This window comes from Chrysochloris asiatica, unplaced genomic scaffold, assembly GCF_000296735.1.
Source record: "Chrysochloris asiatica unplaced genomic scaffold, ChrAsi1.0 scaffold00135, whole genome shotgun sequence".
NCBI classification, from domain to species: Eukaryota; Metazoa; Chordata; class Mammalia; order Afrosoricida; family Chrysochloridae; genus Chrysochloris; species Chrysochloris asiatica.
Window position 1 is genome coordinate 1,267,249 of NW_006408653.1, and position 14,915 is coordinate 1,282,163.

The 14,915-nt window shown below is 42.6% G+C and overlaps 1 protein-coding gene across 7 annotated transcripts in view; it reads left to right on the top strand.

Moving 5' to 3' along the window:
- DGKG (diacylglycerol kinase, gamma 90kDa) overlaps positions 1-14,915 on the top strand; it is a 261,627-nt gene that overhangs the window by 58,918 nt on the left and 187,794 nt on the right. For all 7 annotated transcript variants that reach the window (XM_006869748.1, XM_006869752.1, XM_006869750.1 and 4 more), the window contains 3 exons: positions 1,847-1,923; positions 14,023-14,188; positions 14,741-14,803. In XM_006869748.1, coding sequence (XP_006869810.1) covers positions 1,847-1,923; positions 14,023-14,188; positions 14,741-14,803 — 306 coding nt within the window. The remainder of the gene's footprint in view (positions 1-1,846; positions 1,924-14,022; positions 14,189-14,740; positions 14,804-14,915) is intronic.

The window sequence follows — 14,915 nt, forward strand, 5'->3', positions numbered from 1 at the left end:
TGTTATCTATATTATCACAATTATTCAGATCCTCTCCCTGGCTCATTCATTAACAGTACCTCACAGTGCCCTACTCTCCATGGTATTTTCTGAATTGGGTGTAAGCAGCCTAAATTGATGGCTTCTGCTGCCTAGATCTCACTAAGCTATTAGTATTTCAATGTCAATTTTGAATTTCAGAAAGAAATCTCCATTTTTAGGCCACAGCAGCATTTTCCTGTGGCATTTCAATGTGTCACTGTCTTAAAATTATTATAACTTTTCCTTGAAGAATCCAAATCAGCAAAAGCATGAAGAACAGCATAGCCCGTGAACATACCATTTTACTTAGACCAAAGAGAGCCTATGTTTCTACAAAGAGTTTGACCACCAGAGAACACTGAGTCAGCTTTTAATGACATTGCCCTTTACTCAGAGGATTAAATAGCAACAGTAACGGAGTTGGGAAGTTCTTAATTATCCACAGTACTGCCCAGACTGGGAGAGTACAGATCACTGGTCCCTAGTTCTCTTTGATGTCTAGAGTGGTAATAACTGCACAGTATACACTCAGAATTTGTACTTAATGAAAATTACTGACTCCCTTTTCTTGATTCTCAATTCCCTTATAAAACTCCAAAAAGAAGCCACCATTGTCTACAGTGGTGATTTCTGAGTTAGAAAGTTGAATTTTCTAAAGCACTGTGCTTCATAAGTCTTCTGAGTATTTTTGTGTATTCTTCCAATGTAAGTAGAACCTAAGGGTAACATCCCAGGGACAACATGGGGGCAAGGGCCCTGAATTTCCAGTGGAAAAACTTCTGGCTGTCAGAATATAATGGAACTGTCATAGGCCCATGAAATCAGCCATATTAATTATGAGACATCAGTCAAGATTATGGTTTTTTGTGTGTCAGTATGAATATCTCAATTTTCCATCAAGACAGAAAATAATTAAGAAAAATCAAGAGCTGTCAGGATTCCAGGATTAAAAGGAATTGCCCTGACTCATGTACAACAATGTTTCAGGACCAAGGACAGAGCATAATAAGGCATGATGCCCAGCCATCTCTATATAACTAATGAATTCTTAAATGTGTTTTAATTTCTGCTCAGATGTTTATGCACTCATTTAATATATTGTTTTACTGAACACTGTTTACATGTCAGATCTTGGTATTATATACAAAGACTTACTGGCCAGTTATAGCTCTCAATGAACGCATATTCGAACTGTAACAGAAGTCAAGAAATATAGGCACCCACCTGATGAGTAATTATTAGACTATATCAAGTGCTGTTATAGAGTTATATACAAGTCTTTTAGGAGCCAGGGAAGGAAGTAACAATGATTAACTCTGCCCAGTGGAGTCAAGGAAGACTTTTCAAAGGAGTTGACATTTGAGCTTTGTGTTGAGGATTGAGTGATGTTTGCAAGACACAGAGGAAACCCTGTAAAAGGTTACACATTGTACTCAGGGAATTCCACAAAAGTAGTTGGTATGCCTGAAAAGTAAAGTGAGTGAGAGGTGGAGGTAAGAAATAAGGAATCAACTAGGCCAGATCACCAAGGGCTTGTGTGTGTACTTTAGACTTTATCCTGGGAAAACTGAGAACCACTAAAGAGTCTGATCAGGGCCGTGATCTGATCATATTTTGTTTTAGCAAGATGGTTCTGGCAGCAACAGAGAGAATAGACTCTGACAAAGGAACTGAGAGGGCTGAAGGGCAGATAACAGTGGCATTTCCCCATACTGGGAACAAGAGGCTGCTCCATCACAACTGTGGCAGGACAGGAGAGAGAGTTGACTCGACCATCTCCCATTACTGTTCATCAGTGTTTCATGTGTGTATTGTGTCTCTCCAGATTCCTCCAAGAAGATAAAGGATGTCTTGACTGAATTTAATGAGGGAGGGAGCCTTGGAAAATATGACCCACATGAGGTAAGAACATTTTCATTTCAAGCCTTTAAATAAGAAAAATAAAAGCCTGTGTTCCAGACTTTCTACAATGTATGCTCCTCTTGGAGTCTTAGCTCACCCTTAAGAACATCCTTCTCAAGATACTCTCCTGTTCTCAAGTGAGCCATTAGTGCTGCCTCACATTATACATTTCCTAAGTCCATACTTTCCCACTCTCCTAGAAAACCATATCATACCTTCTCCTCATTCCTCAAATCTCTCACTCTTCTCCCAAACCCTCACTCTCAGTTAACAACTTTGTTTTCTACTTCACTGGGAGAATAGAAGCAATTAGAAGAGATCTTCCACAGATCCTTCACCTAACCTGCCCACCTACTGGTACTTTCCTCTGGCAACTAAGGATATTTCTTGAGCAATTTATTCCCATTCCCTCTCTCTTACATCAGCTTGAATCTACATGGTAATTTCCCCCCATCAATGGATAAACATACTGTTATTTCTTTTATATATTTTTTAAAAGTCTATCCTGATTCTCTCCTGTCCTTTACAGCAATACTGTACAAAAGATTTGTTTATATTCACTAACTCCAATTTCTCTCCTTCCCCAATTCCTCTACTAAAACAAACTATCAAGATAACCAAGGATCTCCATGTGGCTAAACCCACTGACAGTTTCACTCATCAGCACTGGTCGCAAATGGTTAAATCCTCCTCCTTGAAACAGTTTCTTTATTTGGCTCTCAGAATACTACACTTTAGTTCTTTTCTTAACATCTCTACTTAATAGTTCCACTTCAAAACAGGCATCTCAAGCTTAATTTAGCTAAACTGAGCTCTTCACTTTTGTCCTGCAAAGCCTATTTTCCAGCAGTCTTCCAGTTTCAATAGATGATCCTTCCATTCTTCAAGTCACTCTACCTAAAATTTTGGGGCCATTATTGACTGTTCTCTTTGTCTCATATCTCATGTCTAATTCATCAGCAACATTATCATTTCTACCTTCAGAATATATCCAAAATCTAGACACTTCTCACCGTTTGCACTGCTTCTTCACTGACGTGAGACATCACCATAGTTTGCCCTGATTACTGCTGTTGTGTCCTAACTGGCCTTCCTGTATCTGCTCTTATCATCTAAAGTCTCTTCTTCACACATGTACCTAACAAGCTATTAAAACTTAAAATCATATCAGTAGTCTGCTCCGTAATCTCACATGGCACCCCCCACACACAGTAAAAGTCAAGGTCATTATAATCTGCACCACCATCCTGCTTTCTGACCGAATCTTTTGCTACTCTCCTCCTCCTTGTGGCTTTCTAGCCATATTAGCTTCCTGGATGCTCTCAAGCTATTTCTGCTCTAACTTCAAGTACTTTTGTACTTGCTGTTCCCTCTTCCTGAAAAGTTCTTTCCCCAGACAACCACACCTCCTTTGAGTCTTTGCTCAAACATCACCTCCTCAGTTAATGTAATGCTCTGTACCGCAGAGTCAATTTAATCCACGAGGTCAGTGGTTCAAACCCACCAACCGTTCCTTGGAAACCCTATACAGGGTCACTATGAGTTGGAATCAAGATAATGACACTTAACAAGAACAACATATCTAAAATATTAAACTCACTTTTCTGATACCTCAGCTCTTCCTTATTTTCCTCCTTAGTAGTTCTCACCATCTGTTGCACTCTATAATTTACTTATTTAATTGTCTGTCTCCCCAAGTAGAATATTTTTATTCACTGCTGTATTCCTAATGCCCAGAACAGTATCTGACTCATAGCAGACACTCAATAAATATTTGTGAGGTGAATAAATTAATGCGAGACTTCTTCCCGCTTTCAAATTTAAGTCATGTAACATTTCTTGGGCACTCAAGCATTTTGCTGGGCACTGTAGAAAATATAAAGATTAGAAAGCACTGTCTCTTCCCTCAAGAAACTTACTTCCTACTGGCAGGGTCAAGTTCAAGAGCCACGATCTTGGAGTCAGTCTTAGGTTAGAATCCTTTCTGTGCTACCAACAAAGCAGTGTGGCCTTGAATATTTCAACTCTCTGACCCTCAATTTGCTCATCTCTGAAGATAACAAAACAAAACAAAAAACTTTAATGTTTGTGCCTGGTTATATTAAATGACCCTCGGAAACCCTGTACAGGGTCGCTATAGGTCCGAACCGACTCGACGGCACTTAACAACAACATAACAACATATTAAATGAGAGAAATTTTGCAAAGTACCTGAGACTTTCTTATTGCTTTTGTAAAGAGCTTTGGAGTTAGTTCTGACTAACTAGTTAGTTTCCTTTTCCCAGAATGTCTGAAAACCCTTTTCCCTGCTCCTGCATCCTTTTGTGAGTGTTAGTTGCATAAAAGTGACTGATTGAGCCAGGCTGACCAATGTATTCACATTGTCATCCGTTCAACAAATCCTGCACATCAACCAACACCTTCTCCACTGGCACAGAGAAGGAATCCACAGAGCCCATGCCCCTGAGGTACACCTGAGAGGGGCCTTGGATAAAATGCACCAGTCACTGGAAGAATGAAACAGGAGGCTATACACCATTTCAAAGAACATTCCTGAGGAGAAGCCATGCAGAGAAGATGGCAGAGCCAGCAAAGAAATCACTGCCCCCTACTCTCTACCCCCAGCTCCAAAAACACTGGAACAAAGGCAGGCGGGGGCTGCTAATCAGCCTGTCCGCCCTGAGGCTGAGGAGTGGGAGGAGAACAATTTGGTCAGGGCCACTGAGCGTGTGAAGGCCATGGGTGCTTTCAGAAGCAGAGAGAAGCCTGTCTGTTAGGAGTGCAATGCCGCCTCCGCCTCCTGCATCAGGGCTGGCCACAACTCTTTGTGTACCTGGCACTGCCACATCCCTGGAGAGCCCTGTCACTCTGCTTCTCTTCTCACACACTGCCGCTGACTTCTAGTAGGTGTAATGACAGAGCATGGGGTTGGGGAAACCACAGGGTTTCATTTCTCTTGAGCTTGATGGTTTCCTGCTGCTAGAATGTCTCAATGAGAAATGAGTTAGTTAGGGAAAGGGGTAGTTTGCGGAAAGAGGATTGAATCAAGTTTGCAGAGTAGGTGGTGCTGCATCTGGCCATACTGAACATGTCCTTGCCCATCAGCACCAGGTGATTCTCTAGAGAATAGATTGTGACTGAACAAAAGCATGGCAGACAGAAGAGTCAGGGTGACCCTGTAGTGCAATGAGCCTGAACACATATACACCAAATAGCAAATCCCAGTCTTGACACTTGCTTTATGGCTTTGAGCTAGTTATTTATGTTCCCAATATTTTTATTATCACAAAATGACAGTAATAGCCCCACCCAACAGAGTACCTGGGTAGCACAAACGGAGAAGCGCTTGACTATTAACCAAAAGGTTGGCTTGTTGGAACATACTCAGAGGCAACTCAGAAGACAGTCAGAAGATCTGACTCCAAAAAGTTATATAAAAACCCTGTGGAGTGGCCAGGTCCTCTCAACGCAAACCCCCTTCCAAGACTAAGACTCAATGGAAATGCACGCTCTGATTGGTGACCACACACATTACCGATGGGGGGAAGTGGGGTAAAAGCAGCAATGAAGTGGCATGCTAAGCCCCACGATGTTCAGTGAACTTCTGTGGACCCAGTTGGGGACTTGGTTGGCAAGCAGTGTGAGGAGACCTGGGGACTTTTGGGCCCAGAGTCAGTGGCATGGCCACGGAGGACTCGAGAGGAGAGTGGAGCTACCGGCTAATGGGAAGAGAGGACATATGCACAGGAGCACCCACACTTGCAGATGATACCCATGTGACCTGGACCGGATGACTGGACGATCAGAGCTCAAACAGGAGAAGAAAGAAAAGGGGAGAAGAAAAACAAAGTGAGCTGATACAATCTGATGAACTTGACCTATACCTATGGAACAGCAACTCAAAAGATGGAACAAATCCTTATAGCAAGAAACATTCCCATCCCCTCCACACACAGAGTGGACGGAGATGGGCAACTTGGTCATTGGATACTCAAAATGGGGGGGGGGGACTACAAAGGCAAGAAGTGACTGGCTTACAAGCTTTCAAGAGGGAACCTAGTGCTAGGGAGCATGGAAGAAGGCAGAATCTCCAGTGGGTACTAGTCAATCTGTCTGGGCGGAGCTGATGAAAGGAAATACAGATGGGTAACTCGTGAGACTGTAGTGAATAATGCTATCAGGACGGATTATGAGGGTTGGAAATGCAAAGGTAGACGTTTTGTAACAAGGAAGGGAGTGATTAATTCTCCAGTCTAGGAGCGGAGGTCTCTGGGACCATCAACGTAGAAGACCAAGAGTGGGACCCTACCCAGAGAAACAGAGATGCCTGAGATGGAGACAGAGAAGACAACGTGGAGTGATGAAGCGGCTGGGGACTTTGGATCCAGAGAGGAAAAGGGTCTGTGGGCCGAAAAATTGGGGGGGGGAGGGGGAAGTGTAGGGGGCGGGTATCTAGGATATACCCTTTGGTTGGTGGATGATGCATGGAGGGGATTGGAACCATGGCAATGAGATGATTATGATGGAATGAATGTAAAACTAAAGTTCTCTCATGTAAACTATCATATAATTCACAATAAAACATTAAAAAAAACCTGTGGAGCAGTTCTACTGCACACATGGGCTTGCCAAGAATCAGTGTCTACTCAGTGGCAACTAACAAGTCGCACCCACACTGTTGTTTTAGAATAATCTAAAAAAAACAAAAAACAAAAAAACAGATTGCTTTGATACAGTTAAATTCTGAGGCCCTTTAGTTCTTTAGGAGTGAGTGAACTAAATGTCTAGTATCCTCTCTTACAAAAGTTCCTTGACCTTGGTGGAGTTTATGTTGAGAAATAAAGCTTCTATTTTTATCTTTTAACTATGTTTTTCCTCAAACTATTGAAGTCCCTTTGTATATGTTGACTGAATGGACCCCAGAGTAATGGGTGACAGCCCCAGGCCCTTCCTTCCTGAAGGGTACTAGTTAGAACCCATCATCCAGTTAAATACTTATCAAGAAGCACTGGGATAGATGGTATGGGGTACAAAGATGAAATAAGGCATTCTCACAACCTTCTAGGAACTAGTAAAGAAACCAATGTATGCCACAAACAGCTTTGTCTGATACAGAGCAATAGACATTCATGTCAAAAGACAGGAACCAAGGTACAGAAATCAGGCAAAGAAAAGATCATACCAGACTTCCTAAAGGAGGTAGCATCTGCATGAACCTTAAAGGATAGCTGGAATTTTAACAGGAAGAGAAAGAAGCTATTTAGGTAAAGTGCAAGGAGACTTGGTCAGGAAAGAACATGGAGATCAGTGTGGGCAGAGTACAGAGGTGCACAGAGAGGATAAGTGTGAAAAAGGCCAGAATGGCCTCAGAGACTAAGCAGCTACAAATCTAAGTTGGAGTGGGATCATAGTAGGACTGTGAATCCCAAAGATCCCAGGAAGTGCCCAGGGTGATGCATTGGACTATGGGAATACTGAATGTTAGATATTTTATTCACTTTCTATATAATTGTATTTGTGTATATATAAAGAGCCCTGGTAATGTTGTAGGAGCTCTGGTAGTGTAGTGGTTACGAGTCAGACTGCTAACCTCAAATGGAACATGAACCTTTTTTTTTTTTTTTTTATCTTGACTTAGTGAATTTATTTTGGATCATTATGGTCACTTTTTACAGCTGCTTAGACTTGAGTCTGTCAGTTGCTCCACAGGAAAAAGCTGAGGCTTTCTGCTCCCATAAAGATTTACAGCCTCGGAGGGTCACTGTGAGTCAGAACCAACTTGACAGCATGTCACGACCACCACCATATGTGTATCTGTTGTTGTTGTTGCTATTGTTAGGTGCCATTGAGTCTGACTCATAGCAACCCTAATATGCACAACAGAATCATACACTGCCCGGTCCTGAATCATCCCCACAGTTGTCAGGTTTGAGCCTGCTGTTGTAGCGCTTATGTCAGTCCATCTCACTGGGGAGGTGGGGATCTTCCTCTTTTTTAGCTAGCCCTCTGCTTTACCAGGAATATGTTCTTTTCCAGGAACTGGTCCCTCCTGTTAACATATCCAAAGTACATGAGACAAAGTCTCATCATCATCACTTCCAAAGAGTATTTTGGCTGTACTTCTTCTAAGACAGATTTGTTTGTTCTTCTGGCAGTCCATGGTACTTTCAGTGCTCTTCACCAACACCATAATTCAAATGCATCAATTCTTCTTTAGACTTCCTTATCCAACTTTCACAGACATATAAGGCGATAGAAAATTACAGTGGCTCGGATCCAACATATCTTGGTCCTCAAACTGACATCTTCATTCTTTAACACTTTAAAGATATTATTTGCAGCAGATTTGCCCAATGCAATATGGCATTTGATTTAGTGGTAGCTGCTTCCATGAGCATCGATTGTGGATTCAAGTAAAATTAAATCCTTATAACTTCTATTTTGTTTATCATGATGTTTATTGACCAGTTATGAAGATCTTTGTTTTCTTTACATTGAGTCATAATCCATACTAAACACTGTATTCTTTGATCTTTATCAACAAATTCCTCAAGTTCTCTTTGCTTTCAACAAGCAACGTTGTGTTATATGTATATCTCAGGTTGTTAATGAGACTTCCTCCAATCTTGATGCTTTGTTCTTTATATAGTCCAGCTCCTTGGATTATTTGCTAAGCATATAGATTGAACAACTATGGTTAAAGGATACAACCCTGATGCAAACCTTTCAATTTGCAAACCTGTGTACCTATGTTGTTGCTGTATTATGTGCCATTGTGTCCGTTCTAACTCATAGCAACCTGCATAGGGTTTCCAAGGCTTTAAATCTTTGTGGGACCAGAAAGCCTCATCTTTCTCCTACAGAGCAGCTAGTGGATTTGAACTGTTGACCTTGTGGTTCACAGCCCAGTGCTTATCCTGTGAAGCTACCTATATACATATATGTAAATTGTTTAGGGAGTACATACTCAAAAATATTGTGGATGGAGTATGTGATTATAAAAGTTTAGATACTTCTGGTCTCAACTCTCATGGGTAATTAGAATGGAAAGTTTTGAGTAGCGAGGCAATCAGATCAGAGTTGTACCAGTCCAATATGGCAAGAATGGATCAATGGATTGGAGGACCAAAAAACTTTGGGTGGAGTCAAAGAATCCTTGGAGGGGTATTTTGAGGGTCCAGGTGATCTGAACGTCTCAGAAGTCTAAAGCCAGGACCTTTGGGACATTCAGAGTGATGGCAGTGAGGGCAAGGGACACAGACAATGAGGTGTGATGTGACAGACATATAGTAGCAATGGACAGAAGGAAGGATCAAAGAGTAGTCTCAGATGACTAGAGATCAAAGTTGAGTCTGGGATGTTTGGAGAGCAATAGTAATACTGGCATTAATGGACACTAGGAATAATGAACAGGAGCTGGTTTAAGGAGGAAGCTAATAGTCATTTAGAACCTGAAATCTTCTAGTCCAGGATTCACAATCTGCTAACGAAGAAACTGAGGTCCAAAAAAGTCGGATAATGTGTATTAGTTATCTGGTGCTGTTATTCAGAACTACCACAAATGGATAACTTCCACGTACAGAAATTGATCCTCTCACAGAGTAAGTATGAGGCTAGAAGTCCAAATTCAAAGCATCTACTTCAGAGATATGCACACGATACAACCCTGATCGCTGAAAGTGAAGAGGACTTGAAACATTTACTTATGAAGATCAAAGAGCACAGCCTTCGATATGGATTACATCTCAATGTCAAGAAAACTAAAGTCCTCACCAGTGGTCTAATAAAACAACATTCTTATCAATGGAGAAAAGATTGAAGTTGTCAAGGACTTCATTCTTCTTGGATCAACTATCAACACTCGCAGAAGTAGCAGTCAAGAGATCAGACGACGTATTGCACTGGGCAAATCTGCTGCACAGGAACTTTTTAAAGTGTTGAAGAGCAGAGATGTCAGCTTGAGGACTAGGGTGCACCTGACCCAGGCCATTGTGTTTTCAATAGCCTCATATGGATGCGAAAGCTGGACGGTGAATAAGGAAGATCATAGAAGAATTGATGCCTTTGAGTTGTGGTGTTGGAGGAGAATACTGAAAGTGCCATGGACTGCCAAAAGAACCAATAGATCTGTTTTGGAAGAAGTGCAGCCAGAGTGCTCTTTGGAGGCCAGGATGGCTAAGCTTCATCTCTCCTACTTTGGACATATTGTCCGGAGGAAGCAATCGTTGGAGAAGGATGTCATGCTGAGGGTAAGGTGGAGGGTCAGAGAAAAAGAGGAAGACCCCCAACGAGATGGATCAGCCAGATGGCATCATTGATGGACTCAAGTGTGGCAGTGGTAGTGAGGTTGGCCCAGGATCAGACATTGTTTCGTTCTGCTGTGCATGGGGTCGCTATGAGTCGGTTCCAACTCGATGGCACCTGACAACAACCTGACAACTTCAGAGAAAGTGTCTTGGCATCAATTTTCCTCTGGGTCTACGAGTGTCACAGTGCAGGGACCCCAGGGCCAAAGGACACGCTCCACTCCAGGATCTTCTTTCTTGGTGGCGGAGGGTCAGTCCACTCTCTGCTCACTTGTCTCTCCTGTCATAGCTAAAAGAGACTGACTCAAGACACAACCTGATCCTGCAGATTACATCCAACCTCATTAACATCATAGAAGTGAGAATTTAAAGCACATTGGATGATTACATCAGCTTACATCATGGGGTTGATTGTATGATATTATCTTTTATCATGGACGTGATGTTATTGTTGTTGTTATGTGCCGTGAAGTCGGTTCCGACTCAAAGCGACCCTGTCCAAGGTTTCCGAGGCTGTAAATCTTTACGGGAGCAGAAAGCCTCATCTTTCTCCCGCGGAACTGCTAGTAGTTTCCAACTGCTGACCCTGAGGTTAGCAGCCCGATTCGTAACCACTACGCTCTGATAACTACATCTTAATTGCAAAATCACAGAGAACCTCAAACCAAATTGACACAAAACTTTTAACTCTCACAATGTGGTGGATCTGAGACCTGGCACTAAAATGAATCAGAAGACTGAACCTTCAGACCTTGTTTAATTATCTTTCTGCTCCAGTTTTTAAAACCACAGGTTTTAACTGAACTTTATTTTTTAAATCTTTAAAAAAAAAACAAAAACACTATCATAGTGATCCTATAGAACAGAATAGAACTGCTCTGTAGAATTTCCAAAGCAGAGTCGCTATAAGTTATAAACTACTCAAAGGCACTTAACAACAACAACAACAACAAATCTTTCTGGAAGCAGATTGTCACATCTTTCTCCGAGGAGCGACAGGTGGGTTGAAACTGCCAACCTTTTGTTTAGCAGCTGAATGCTATAACCACAACACCACCAGGGCTCCTTCAATCATTTAGTATAGTTGTTTTTTTTCCCCAGAAAGAATGTGTTCTGATAGTTTTCAATTTAACAGAATCAAAAAAAGATTGACAGTACATTTTCATATTCAAAACCACATTGTAATTTCAATGCAAAAGACAATGCAAAAATAGTCTTGTGAAACAAGTTAATGAGTAACAATGCCACCAGCATATAGTCAGTTAAATCAGAGTAGAGAAGGAAGAGAACCAAAATAGCATAATGCCATAGAAGACAGAAATTCAAGACGAGAAGGTGGAATGTGGCAGAAAAGTCAAAGATGAGAGCATCTAAAGTGAAAAGAATTGAATTTGTGACCTTCAAGAGAGCAGTTTCAACAATGATGGGCCAGGTTCCAAACTGAGTGCAATTAAGGAGGTGAGGAGGCTACAGTGGTACATTTGGAGAAATTTGAGGGAAAAGAGAAGAAGCATGGGCAATTGGGCAGCAATTTCTTTGGCATAACGGATGTTGAACATTGCAGGGAGAAAAGAAACAAACACTGTGAGATGCAATCAGAGACAGACAGGAAAGGTGAATCTAGGGCCACACTTGGTAAGTTGGAGGATGAGAGTTTGCTTTTGTGTCCTGGTAAAAGGGGAAAAGATAACTATGGAAGCAACATTCTGAGCTGATGAGCTATGGAGATAAAGAAGGTTAGAAGAAAGTGAAATACAGACATGTAACACAGGGATAGAAAAGAAACAGAGAGAGACGGACAGCTCCTATAAGAAATTGTTGTTATGGTTATCAACTTAGTTCCAACTCATAGTGACCCTGTACAGGGTTTCCAAGAAGCAGCTGGTAGGTTTGAACTGCTGACCTTGTGGTTCACAGTCCATTGTTTATCCTACAATGCCATACCAAGAGAGTCAACTTCTTGCTTTGAGATTCTTTAATCTGGTAAGAACCTGCACTATCATCTGTCCAAACAAGTCAGGCTTTCTCCACTCTGCAAAGATGTACCAAACAGTCCAGCCTGGGACTGAACAGAAATGACTTTGGGAGCTTCTGATGGCCTAGGGATGCTATCACTTGTTTTGTTGGGCCTCAACTTTACATCCCAATTCTAATTGTACAATTCAGGATCTTCCCTGATCGTGGCAAGACTCCCAAATATTTCAGAAGAAACAAGGAGTTAAAATGCTCTGAATATTTTGAAGGAAGAGCTAAGTAGGCTTACAGAAAGGGTTTTTATTCTCATGACTGCTGTTATTCACAAAAGCCTGCACAGCAGACCCTGGAGTAGTGCTTCCTCAAATGATTTGCAGGAGCATCTGCAGATTTGATGAAGAATCGGATGCCGCCAAAGTGCAAGCCAGTGATGACTCACTGCAAACTGTTGTTGTTGTTGAGTGTTTGCTGAGTACAGCAGCCCTTTCTGGCATGGTTGCTCTGAGCCCAGGACCAGAAGCCAGGCTGTGCGGGGAGAGACACAGCAGGGAGAGGCTCTTGTTTTTGGCATGTCCCTTGGTTCTACCTTCTGTTCTTGGCTTCCTGCTCTTCTCTCAGTGCCTAAAGCCTTCTCAAGGACATGTTTTAAGAAGCTGCTGAGCCAGACACACATTTCCTTATTATCTTGGGGTTTGTCCAGGGAAAATCATAGGTATGAAAGCAATGGAGAATGTTGCTGTTGTTTGCTACGATTGAGCCCTCACCCCCTACTCATGGCAATTCCATGCACAAAGGAAGGAAATGTTATGTGGTCCTGCACCACACCCACGATTGGTTGCAGATCAGACCATTATGATCCATAGAGTTTTCATTGGCTGATTTTCAGAAGTGGATCACCTGACCAGGCATTTCTTCCACAATGAGGACTGAACCCTGACCATTTTCTTTTCCAGGCTTTTCTTATTGTCTGAACTGCAAAACTCAGAAATACTCACATCCCTCAATGCACAAGAGAAAAATCAAGATACCACAGATTTGTTCTTGCCAGCATGTTTTCATCTACATCCATCTTCCTCTTAACTAGAACTCTAGGATACTGACCAACACCCATTCCTGCCCTATAAGAGAGAATAGAACTGCCCCCATAGGGTTTCCAACACTGTAAATGTTTACGGAAAAGCCAGCCTCATCTTTCTCCCAAGGGTTTGAACTGCTGATCTTGAGTTTAGCAGCCTTGTGCTTAACCCAATGCACCACCAGAGCTCCTTACACTAACCTAGTTCCTGACCATTAGAGCTGTTGTTAAGTGTCATCAGGTTGTTTCCAAGTCACAGCGACCCTGTGTAGGGTTTCCTGGTGGGTTTGAACTGCTGACCTTGTGGTTTGCAGTCCAGTGCGGAGCCTACAGCACCACACCAGGAGTCTGTCAATTAGCGCTAAGACCCTTGAATGGGCCTGGACTGAGGCAGAGACGTCTGCCCTGACCTGTGCTTCCAATCCTTACACTCTATCACCCTCCTTTCTTCCCACATTTATACCACATCATAGTATATTGAAAAGCCTTCCCTGAGTCTGTGCCCCACCAAGTCCTAACATGTAGCCCTGGGCATTTTCTTTCTTATATCCTGTCCCCTGTTCCTTGTGCGTCTCATTTTCTCACCTTTCTGGCCTTGTCAACCCTGCCTCATCACTTCCCCCGCTTCCTATTGCTTCCTTCCATTTCTCTCACCTGCCTTCTCCCCAATGTTTTTTCCTTCTCACCCTCCTCTCTGTCCGTTGGCTTCTTGCCACCAACCTTCTCCTTTTTGTCTTTTCTCAGCCAGTTAGCTATGATGTCTTCAAGCTGTTCATGAGAGCATACTTGAAGGTGGACCTTCCTCAGCCACTGAGCACACACCTCTTTCTGGCCTTCAGCCAAAAGCCCAGACAAGACACCCCTGGCCATCCAAGGGAAGGGACCAGCAACAGTGAGGTCAATGGCCCAGGTACGTAGACCAACTTCTCCCAAGATAGAGGGGAATTCTGCAGCTCTGACCCCCTTGCCGCAAGCAGGGGTTGCATTCCTAAAGGACTCCTAAGCATGGTAACTCTCCTTGCTTTAGGGATGGGACTGGAGATCAAGAACTAGGACTTCTTTCTCACAGGTTCTGATGAATCTCTCATTAAAAAGAATACAGACAAATAGTCTCTGCCACTGCACATCATAGGGTAAAGTGGAGGGAGGGGAGGCATCGCTAAGGAATGGTAGAGAGAAGAGAGCCTTCATCAAAGGTGGGAGGTCCATGAATGAAGCATATTCATCTCATGTTCCCAGGCTAGAATAGGCCTGGGAGTGTCAGAGGAAGGGCTAACCACAATCAGTGTCTTCCTAGAACTTGGACTATAGTGGGAAGACATATGAGTATGAATCCAACCAACAGGAACCCAGCAATACAGATACAACTAAGTGACTTAGAGTCTATGGGAATATCTTCTACCTACTGCATTAAGGAGTAGAGGACATGGGCTGGTCTTTAAATCTTCTTTTTGTTCCCCAGATTCCAGTATACAGAGTGCAGATAATGCTTCCAAAGCAGATGAAGCCTGTGCCCCTGATATGGGTAAGTCTTGAATACCAGGCTTCAATGGGCCTGCATCCTTGGAGAAAAGTAGGCATGCCTCACCAGCACTTTGGTCTCCTTTGATAAGATCTTGTCCTTCTGAGGCCTTCAG